At 35.8% G+C, this 11,629-nt stretch overlaps 1 protein-coding gene across 1 annotated transcript; it reads left to right on the top strand.

Moving 5' to 3' along the window:
- The first annotated feature begins 753 nt into the window (after positions 1-753).
- Positions 754-2,590, top strand: LOC113687648 (ethylene-responsive transcription factor ERF054-like). Its single transcript, XM_027205209.2, has one exon. The coding sequence runs from the start codon at positions 1,188-1,190 to the stop codon at positions 2,367-2,369; it is 1,182 nt and encodes a 393-aa protein (XP_027061010.1). The 5' UTR covers positions 754-1,187; the 3' UTR covers positions 2,370-2,590.
- Positions 2,591-11,629: the final 9,039 nt, after the last annotated feature.

Raw genomic sequence — 11,629 nt, 5'->3', positions numbered from 1 at the left:
GAAGCTGGGTGGAATGTTAAAAAAAAAAAAAAAATTTTTTGAGATGTCAAGGCACATCTAACTTCTTCTCACTCTCAGTATTAAATTAAAGGATAGAATGTCCCAATGGCCCTCAAATTGTTATGAAATTTAATTTTTGGCCCTCCAATTATTAACTAAGAAGTTTTAGTCTCGTAATTAATTAAAAAAAATTATAACCCTAACAGTTCCATCAATTTGAGTGTTATATCTAATAGAAATAGCATGATGTGTACGTGTTCCAGTAGCCATCTAACTATTAACTGATAAATTTTAGCCCTTCAACTAATTAAAATATATAATCCTAGTTTTTTCTATCAACTTGTGTCGTTATGTCTAATAAAAACATCACTATCAAGATGAAAACGTGCTCGGTTATTCCCTTATAGCGCATGTGGAGACGTTTCTATTCGACATGACAACTCAAACTAACGGAAAAGTTAGGATTATGTTTTAATTCGTTGGAAGGTTAAAACTTATAAGTTAATAGTTAGAGGACCAAAAGTTGAACTTTTTAATAGTTTGAGAACCACTAGAGAATCATGAATTATGTAGTTCAAGTTGATGGAAGGACTAAAATTATACGTTTTAATTAGTTGAGGGCAAAAATTTATCAGTCAATAATTGAAGGGCCAAAATTAAAATTTGTAATAGTTTGAGGGCCATCAGAAATTTTGGCCTAAATTAAAGAATAAGCATCTATCATGCATCTATTATGGCCGTATACTACTATTCTTTTAGCCCCTTGGAAGAGCATAAAGTTTACAAGCATGTCAAGACTGGCTCGTCTAGAACTGTAGGAGTCAGTTAAGTTCTTGATGGCTTGCACCGAGGACAGTTGTGGGAAGCGTTAGCTTCTATTCCAGTGGCGGAAAGATCTGCACAAGTTTGAAAAACAGCGCCATGAGGTGGGTGAGAAAAATCACAATCCACCACTTATAAGGACATTTGTTTTTCCCTGCAAGCAAAGTATATCATATCTCAAAGTCTGCGCCCCTTGAACTCTTTACTCTCATGTAAGGCTTACACACAATGCTTCTGTTTCTCATCTTTCGTCATGATGCTCGAGTCAATTGTGATCAGGCCTTTGTTCACATTCCAGACTTCCAGGCCTTTGCTCTTGAGTCAATTTTTATGCTGCACTGCACCCTGGAAATAGGTTATAATTAATGGAAGACGCCAGCTTGCATGTGGGGGATCATTATGCAGATGATCAATATAATCTGAATTTCAGCAAAAGAGAAGGAAAGAACATGGAACATGGGAAAGAAGTTCACCAAAAGACAGTTACATTGGACAGGCCTCTCAAGAAGATCCGAAGCCCTGCAGCAATATCCAATCATCATCAAACATACCCAAGAACACCCATGTGTTCTCCATCTTCAAGGTTTGTTTTCCCTTTCGCTCTAGACCATGAACCTCAAGCAATTACAAGATCTAGACAAATAGGAGTTACAACTCAATCTCCAGCTGGGTTTCATTCAACATCATCGATACCATCCGAGAATCACCATATGATTTCTTTTGGACCTGAACATGATCATCAGGAGCTTCTTCAGGACTGGAAAGACACCCTAGCTTTGAGTCCTCGAGGAAGATCAGCTACAACAGTGATGATGAATAGATTAGGACTTGTTCTTCCCCATAACCTTCCTGTTTCGCCCCCTAAAATTTACAGGGGCGTTAGGCAACGGCACTGGGGGAAATGGGTAGCGGAGATTCGTCTCCCTCGAAACAGGAAGCGTTTGTGGTTAGGCACATTCGATACCGCAGAAGAAGCTGCTTTGGCTTATGATCGTGAAGCCTTCAGGTTGAGAGGAGAGAATGCGAGACTCAATTTTCCTCATCTTTTCCCTGGCAGCGAAGCAGCATGCCAGATGGAGGCACCAGAAGTCTCAGGTACAAGCTCCCTATCTTCATCTTGCATCGCCACTGAGACCTCTAAACTCAACAAGTTCCAAATGCCCAATAAACAGGGAGTTGTAGTTCCTTCAACCAATGGAAACAAAACTAGCATAATCACGGAGTACACTGAAAAGGGCTTTGAGTACAAAAGCAGTTTTGATGAATCAAGATCAGAGGATATTATTCTCGCTGATAATCAGGCAGGTAGAATAAGTATTCCACCAGAACAAGGTCTTCAGGGTTTTTCTGATCCAATTATGTGGGGGAGGAGCATGACAGAAGTTTTGACCACTGCAATCCAGGGTGGCAGTAGTGGTTTTCCCATTCCAAGTAGTCCAATGTGGGAAAACATTACCATGACAGATTTGCTGCAACAATCTGATGGATATTGCTTGACTGAAAATCCATGCGCCGTTCTTGATGTTCAAATGCCTTCAATCCCTTAAACAAAGGGTAGGTCAGAAAGGCACTAGTTTTTAGTTTTTACCATCGGAGAATACTGTCATAATAGGCATGCACGACAATCTTAATTCTTAACCAAGTAAGTACAGACACACACACGCAATCCTAGTCTGGTTCTTGAATCCTGATACGTTATATTCAATGTAGTCTCCTGATATATTTTGCTGAATTTGTTTCCCATTAATTTCCCTGAAGTGATTGTTTACATGCTCTTTTTGATGTAGTGGGAGTAATTCTTATTCTTAGCCCATAATCAACTTCCTGCATCCAGATTTTGCTTCACTTTGGCTTCTTTTCCTAGACGATCCATTAATTAATTACACAATCGTTTTAGTCATTCCTTGCATACGTTGTTGCATCAGAAAGACGAATATGATCTTTGTACTTCGTAGACTTGCACTCTTCTGGCTCTCAAAAGTAGGCTGTCCCTCGGCCTCAGCATGAATTTCCACTTTTGATCTGTCAGGTAAACTAACCTTTTCTCAACCAGACATATAGCAAATTGAGCTATAATGCTTATCGAATTGAAGCACGCACGGAGTTGGTGGCATGGACCACGGTTCCCTAGCTCCTCTATGTGACTTTAAACTTTATTCTACAAACATGCATATGATGGTTGTTGTTTGGATTGCATTTTTTCTTCTGGATTGGTTTTTTTTCCTTGTGGGCGAGGCAGTGGAACTACATATATATATATATTTTTTGACATATTAAGTTTGAGAGCTTCGCATGGGAAGGACAGAACTGGGGAGGGGCCGGAAGGGCCACTGCACCCAAAGTTCTTGATATCCAGATTTTCTTTCTTCTCAAAATTTTGAGATATTTTAAATTTTTTATATGTATTTTGAACTATTTCTCCCCTCTCCCTAAAAAAAATTGGATTTATTATAAAGTTTATATGCACATGTATTTTGTCTCCTCAAATTAAAATTTTTGGCTCCGTCCCAACGCATGCCTAACCATCGCAGAGTTTTCTAAACTAAATAGTCAGTCATTACTCATTAAGCCTAAATGATGATTAGGTTAGTGATGTTATAGAATTACAGTATAAACGTTAACGTTGTAACTGCACGAAGATCAACTACATATTCTTCTACCTTAACAGAAATAAACATATTTCGCCGGTGGATCGTCGGAGATGCATGTAATGGCTAACGTGTTTCTGAAAGAGTTACTGAGCTTAAAAGAAATAACTGAGCTTTCTAAATTCGAAGGGTCGGAGTCAGCTTACAGTGTAGTGTAGCGCCGCCTATCTTATCTTCTAAGCGATACCGTTGAATTCATCGCCCCAGGGTTAGAATAAACCAGTAATCGGGGAGGGTTGAGTTGGTCGGGAGAAATAGTAAATAGGAAATTCTAAATTTTAGATTTTAGATTTTTTTATTTATTGAAAAAGTAATTGAACCGCAAATTACCAAAGTACAAGTTAAGATACTATTATATAATATTGTTCAAGGTTTGAAATTCTTTAGGAGGAAAGGTTCGAAATAAGAATGAGTGGCTCAAATATTGAAAAATCAGTGGAATTCTTCTTAGAGTTGTAGACGAAGAAAGATTATAAAAGGGACAAGTTGACCGCTGGCGGCTTCCCAATTCCTCCAATCAAACATTTTCTTAACGATCATGAAATTATTTTTTTATAAACCTTGGACTTTTCCTTAGTTGTTTATTGGTTTTGCTGTCTGAGGCTTTAGGTTTTGTACAACATAACGAGGATGTGAAGGGAGACAACGACAGACTAGAAAACAAGAAGTCTAGCACCATTGAGACCCAAAACATGTTAGGCCCAAAAACAAAACTGTTAGCTGGTACGAGGTAGAACACGGGAAATACGAGGATTGAGCTATAATGAGTCCACTAAAAATACGGGGCACCCAAAACCTAGAGAGTGCAACATAAAATTTCTCTCGGCCCATTGTTAAGCCTTTTTTTTAAAAAAAAAAAATTTTTTTGACGCCTAACCTTGGATTTGTGCCCGACCAACCTCAAAAATACCATCATATTTAGCATTTAAACTACAAAATCGAAGTTTGAGCAATAAAAAAAAAAAAAAAAACTACAAAATTGAAGTTGAGTACAAGGAGGGGGCTTGACACAGATCAGGTATATGGGTAGACTTTTTCACAAGCGGTTTGGTCTTATATGTTTCAGAAGCTGAGCAGCTGTGAAAGTTAAACTCTAAGATGCTTAGTACTACTTGAAGAAACAGTTATATCTGAATCTTATACTAATATCTTATAATTATTAATATGTTACTGACATGCTGTCTCTGCCATATATATATATGTCTTTATATTTATGATATATCATGTTGCCATGTTTCTGCCAAAACGTTCCATTGGCCTAATCTCAACTCGATCGCTTTTCATTGATCTATCATAGTCTGATATTAGTGTTTAATAAAACCCAAAGTTAGTACAATGCACATGCATGCTCTCTGCTCTCTAGTCGTTGTTGGTTGTGGAGTAGTAGTACGTAGTATCTCAAGCATGTCTGCCTTCACCAATGACCTTTCTTTTTCTTTTTATCAAATCTGCTAAGTACATGCATCAAGAAAATGCTGCTTTCATTGGAGGTTGGTACGAGATTGCCATATTCAATTTGGTCTCACAACTTTCTTAACCATCTAATTGTGATCTAAGCAATGATACTATTCTGTACTCTAAAGCTTATCTTGTTGATCGTTCCTTTGATGTTTTCTCTTGGGGTCACAGCTTTGTTTTTTATTTAGATTTTTGCCAAAAATCATTCCTTTTGGTTTTGGGTTGGGGTCACGTTTAAGTTAAAACGTTGGAGAAATGATTCTTTCAGACATTAACGTCTTGAAATTCTTTTTAAATTTATTGATCCACGCTATGCATATAAAAAGATTAATGTTGTTCTAAGGGTCGTTCGAAAAAAGGAAAAAGAAAATTGGAGTGGCATCGTGTTTTCTTTTTTTTTTGTCATTCGTCACTTATGAGAGAGGCCCAACGGGGCATATAGGTGAGTCGACGAGAACTGAACTATCATCGAATCAGACGAGTGCACTACACACCCATATGAATTTGAAAAAACTGTATAATGCAGTAAATGATGGGAGACAAGGTTTGAATCCTTAATCTCCCACCCCACCACCACCAGAGACTTTTATTCTCAACGTCTGAAACACACCTGGCAAGAGCTTAATTAAATCGCATAATTGTCACTTGCCATTCCTCAAACTATAAATTTTCGAAAAGCAGCTGTGATTGGTGATATGATGCGCCAAAATCAAAAGCCATCTAATCAAAGATAAAAGCACATAATGGAGTCCTTTTGAACGTGTGGTCTCAAATGTTGATGTCTACCCATTATAGTTGAATTGGTAATAAGCTTTATATATAAGAACAAACTTATATTCTATGGTTTCATTAATCGGACCACTGATGATTGAGGAAGTCAGGTTGTAACTTTTGATTAACAATAAAATAGTAAAACATCATAGTCTTAATGACATCAGTAAAAACTACTCCAAATAGTAGTAAAATCTAAACCACTAAATTAAGCCTCAACTTGAGTCTCTCTCACATCTTTGCATTGCTGCTGATTAAGATTCCTTTCAAGGGAATCAGGCCACGTTGTCTGTCTGGCACTATACAATGTACTTACTACTAATGATGGTAGCATTTTCCACAAGTTTCCATAATAAATCAGAAAATAATGGTCCAATTACAATAATGTAAGGCGAAGCAAAACCACACAAACTTGGTTAATTACCGGTGTATATATGATTTATGTGGTTAATGACAGTGCTTGGCTGTTTCATGGACGTCGTGCAATCGTCCACCACATATCTCATCATGTGGTCCTTTCATTATTCCAAAATCCCATCCATGGAGGCCAAATGTGGTGGGGTTACAAAATACTTGATCTCCATCGATGGCGATGGAATGGAATCCCAAGCTATAATTGTATACAACCCGCATTTCGTTTTCAGGCCGATTCACAGAGTCCACTTAGATGAGGGTGTAAAACAAAAAAAAAAAAAGGGACACCTACTGTTAATTTTTTTTTTTTCAAACTTTTACTGAACATTCCTTGATGATTTTAAGTTCATTTTGAGTACATTTTGTGATTTTTGTTTTTTTGTGAAGGAACTTCCCAGCCACTTAACATTCCAGTTTCCTTTTTTTAAAAAAAAAAAAAAAAATCTCAAGTAAGATTTCTTTGCAGAAATTAGAAAAACAAGACAGCATATGGTAGAAGTTCAACTTTTTTGTGACAAGGCACTTAATTTGGTCTGCTTGTTGGTTGCAGTAAATATTTTTCAGTGTGATGCTGAAATTAGGTCAACGAATTGACCTGTTTGACATGGCCCTTTCTTTTGCCCATGCCCATTAATTTTTTTTTTTCCATGTCAATTTTCAACCAAATTAAATTTTAGGTGGTGATGGAAGGTATGGACGGTTAAAGAAAAAGAAAGAAGTACATTTTAGATGATTAATGGATCAGAAAGAAAAGAAGGGACAAATCATTACGAATATTACTAAATTGTTATCTCATAATTCACATTTCTTCAAATTAAAGCCGTTAAACATATGTTTAAATATTCCAATGTACTTATTTCTCCTGTTACTAAAGATACGATAATAACATTCATCGACAAAGCTATTAAAAAAGTTAAAAAAAAAAAAATGAAAGCTCCTTACGGACTAAATTACTTTACTTGGCTCTTGTAATAAATTTATTTTGAAACGTACTTGCTCGAAAACTCATAAATAAATTCTGGGTCTGGGAGACAAATTAGTGTGTACTAATCTGAGAAATAACAACATTATTAACAAAGAAAAATAGTTGAGATGGCTCGTGGATTGGTCCTTCTGTATATGCATATTGCCTGAATAATTAATACTGCCATGAAGTTTCCAATGGAGAGCTGTGAAGAAAGGAGCAACTAAACAAATAGAATATTATTATTATCGCTGCCAATTATGATTAGTGATCAGCATGTGCGCCAACGCTGGCTGTGTTTAGATGATTAGATAAGAGGATGAGAGCCAGCAGCCAGCCACCGTCCTTCCTTATTAATCCTTTTCTGTTGAACCTCTTTACCATTATACCATCTGCCCCGCGTTCCTGCTGTCTACACTTGCAGACGAGCTAGTCCGTTCTGTCTTTTTAAAATGCCCACGATCGAATGAGTTGTTTAGTATCCCCATGTTTATAACCCAAAAAAAAAAAAAATGATGAGTAGTGGTAGTTAATGAGTTGTGAACTAGTATGATGCGGCACCACTACGCATCTGCTTCCATCCCTCGTTCGAATTGCATTTTTCTGAATTTTTTTTATAAAAAAATTATTATAACGGTTGGATATATGTGAAGTAAAAAGGTGATTGAAAAATGTATTTACTGAAAAAGTAATAAATTTTCTTTGAAAAATTACTGTCCGAACAAGGCATTGGTTTGCTCTAGATGATCAAACTTTATCTTAAAGTTTTTATAGAAAAATCACTATAGCGATTTGATATATGTAAGGCAAAAAAGTGATTGAAAAATGTGTTCATAAAAAACGTAGCGAAAAAGAAAAATTACTTTCCAAACAAGGCTCTTAGGTTTGCTTTAGATGATCAAACTTATCTTAAAGTTTAGTAATCTTTTTCCTAAATTATACTTACATTTATTAAAATAATTTTGATAACATCTTATATCAGACATAAAAGTAAATTTTTCCTACATTAATAGTAGTGTATGTATAAATGAATCCAAATGCATGTATGTCATATGTGCATTATCCATCTCTGTAACCTTGTAATGTATTTAAGCAAATATTTAGCGCGAACAAACGAATCAAGATAGTTGCTTCACAAAACGAATCAAGAAAGGTGTATCATTTGACTTGTTCTTCCCCAGACTCAGAGCTTCGAAGCATCAAAATCTTACGCGAAAATTTTCCACTAATTGGAGTATGCGGTGGCAGTTAGTCCACTGTTGAAAATTGAGGCAAAATGCGGGACATTTACGCTGCTTTTGAGACCTACCTACATCCCACTAACCCCACAATCTCAACATGTTGGCCTCTACTTTCTTCCACGCTTCGAATTCTCAAAGTCTTACCTATATGCTATAGAGTAGCACACTATAGACCGCTCCTCATTACAGCTTCTGTTTGATGCAAAAGTCAAACGGACATGAAAGGACCATTTTGTAATTCAAGCAAATAACTATTTAAAAGAAAAAAAGAATAATATTCAATCACACTCTAGTACGTGAGTGAGTGTTACATTTACTTAGTCATATTTGGAAAATTTAACTTTTTAAGAGTAGTAGTTTGATCGTAAAGTTTGTATTTTTTTTTTCAATTTTATCTCCACAAATTCAAAATTTAAATTTGAATGGTAACATGCATATGATTAGAAAGAATGAGCATATTAGAAAGAGAGACTAAAAAGTGTCTTGACTTTTTTAACATGACAATTGTTTTAGGACATTTTAAGATAAAAAAACATGATACTTTCAATGGAATAGAGGGAATATATTTTTATAAATTTATTTTTCAGTCACATTTTTATTTCACGTGTATTAAATCGTTCCTTATATCTTCACCACCAACCTAGGAGAGATTTGAGAGGGCAGCGCTGCAGCTAAGCCAAGACAAACTCCACATTCATGAGAGATGGTCCCGGAACCAGTTGACGACTGATGTCACAGTCGATTTAACAGTAATGGGCTGGAAGCATGTGGGAAATGTACATTTCTTTTTTGATTAAAGGTTAGTAGGTTTAGGCCCATTCTATACTCCGTAGTTACAAAGCCCAACTACTACACTTCAACGTCCACATCCTCGTAGTACAAAGCGTACAACTTTCAGGGAGCAATAAAGAAGCTTAGGAAAGTGTTTTTACCTTGTGGAAAATGAACTGGTCTGGTTGATTCGTGTCAAGTCTCGAAACAATGCGAAGAAAAGAATATAATTCTGGGGTACTCTAATTTGAGGCTACTTTATTAGCTTCCCTTATCCTTTTCTAATCTACAGTGTCAAGAGAATGAACGCCTCGGATTAACTCCTCAAGAATTTCCAGTCAAATTAACAAGATTTTGAATCACTCTACCGTCTACCCGTTGCTAATCAGTTTTTTTTTTTTTTTTTTTTTTTATGAAATCTCAAATTCTCTTTCATCCACAAAAATAATTTAGGGGGTGGCAATTTCTGACACGACCCGAAAACACGACACGAACCTAACACGAAATTAATGGGTTTGGGTTGAAGTTTTGGGGGTTTGGATTGAAATTTTGGGGGTTCGGGTCAGAATCGGGTCGAACCTGATGAACCCGAAAAGAAAACAGGTCGATTTCGGGTCAACCCGTGGTGACCCGATATGACCCGTTTATAAATTAAAAATAATTTAATAAATATAAAAATTATTTTATCTAACTAAACTAAATCATTCTTTTTTTTCAAAGGCATTAATTACTTAATCCTAAATGAATTTATTTACCTTGTATGAAGTTAGAATTATTATATTTGGACAAATAATATAATTCGTTTTAATTTATTTTATATTTGGTTTGGGATAAAACACTTTTACGGTGTTTAATTTATTTTGGATTTGATTTGAAATTATTTATTTAAATTTTTATTACTTGATGATGTAATTAATTTTGTGAGAAACTGATTTTATTAGAATTTACAGTGATAAATTAATAAATTAAAATTAATTTTCGGGTCATTTCGGGGTCGACCCGCCAACCCAAATTTTTCGGGTTCGTGTCAGATATACTGACCCGTCACTGGTTGACGGGTCGGGTTCGGGTCAACACATTTTTACGGGCCGGGTCTTGACCCGACCCGCCAACCTGATTGGACCCGAATTGCCACCCTAAAAAATATGATTTATCCTTGAACTGGTCCTTTAATGCCGACATCGGTTCTTGATTTCCACGAATTCGAGCTAAGTCTCAAAGAAAAGCTACTTAATTGTTGACAAAAACTTGAGTAGATCCGATTCTGTACATCATGCTGTCCAAATTTTGCCATACTATCAATTCTTGAATATATGAGGTAGTGTGACAAATTTTAAACCACATGATCCACATAGTCGGATTTTACCCAAGTGTTTACCCTATTGTTTTGTTTTGGGATCACTTTAGCACTCTTTCCATCTTCTTATACTCTTTTCCAAATTTGAGTAAATTAGGAAATTTCTAAGATTAGCTCATTCCAAGCCTTTTCGTCGTTCGACCTACCAGCAGCTGGTAAGTGTTTGTGTACATTCAAGAGTTTCTATTCAGGTTAATAAATCCACTTTGTTGCACTTTTTATGTGATACCATCAATTGGTGCAACACTATGAGTGGGACAAAGCGACAATGAACAATTGCAGAACTTCATGGACCACAAAAAGTTTCACTTTCCGACATTCCCATTGAACTAGCATTAGTTTGACCGTCTATAAATTTACACTTGTGTATTCGGGATTTGGGGTTGGTTGAGCAGAATTCTTGCTCCCTTCGTTTCCCCAAATCTACTGTATTTACACATGGAATTTAAACAAAGCAAAGCAAGACCAATAAGGTATCTCCAATCGGCTGAGACAACTCAATCTTACTTAACTTCTGATTTGGAAGGATCCTAAATTCCTAATTTAATCTGTCACTGCTAACAGCTGGATCGATCTCAAAGGTGAACCGCGTGCAGCTTGATTCATATCTAATCCAACTCACTCGTGTATAAAGTTAAAAAGCAAGTGCCAGGATCTAGCAGCTGCCTGGTCCAAATTCTGTGTGATATTTAATTAATCTTGTCACAAATGGCCTGGTTAACATTTGTTTACTCTTCATTATTGTTTCTTTGATAGAAATATTGAAATTTCACTAACTTTCTAACAAATCTTCCATATTAGAAATGGCACAACAAAGTTGTGAGGATCTTTCCCCCAAAAAGATATGATCGCATGTGAATTTTGCATTTTTAACGAACACATGAATGACTTTATTGTCATTCTTACTCACTCATGAAATATTAGATACCTCTAAACTGCTCAAAGCCCTTGCAATGTCCTCGTTTCTAAATTTGAGAATGCTCCATTCTCGTCAACATAGTTGTGGAAAATTAGCTAGGGTGCAAACATACTAACTTAATCAACTAGGAATGTAAATAAATTTAATTAAATCCAACATTTTAGTGTCTCCATTTGGATTGGCCTTTTTTTAAAAACTAATTTTTTAAATACAATATTACATCAATACATAAATAAAAATAATTCAAAAAAATTCATCTATACA

The sequence above is a fragment of the Coffea arabica genome, chromosome 5e, assembly GCF_036785885.1.
Source record: "Coffea arabica cultivar ET-39 chromosome 5e, Coffea Arabica ET-39 HiFi, whole genome shotgun sequence".
Classification (NCBI taxonomy): domain Eukaryota; kingdom Viridiplantae; phylum Streptophyta; class Magnoliopsida; order Gentianales; family Rubiaceae; genus Coffea; species Coffea arabica.
The sequence above is the reverse complement of the archived record's forward strand: the minus strand, read 5'-3'. Positions and strand labels throughout refer to the sequence as shown.

Coding starts and splice junctions, on each gene's coding strand:
- LOC113687648 (XM_027205209.2), top strand. CDS start 1,188: ATGGAAGACGCCAGCTTGCATGTGGGGGATCATTATGCAGATGATCAA.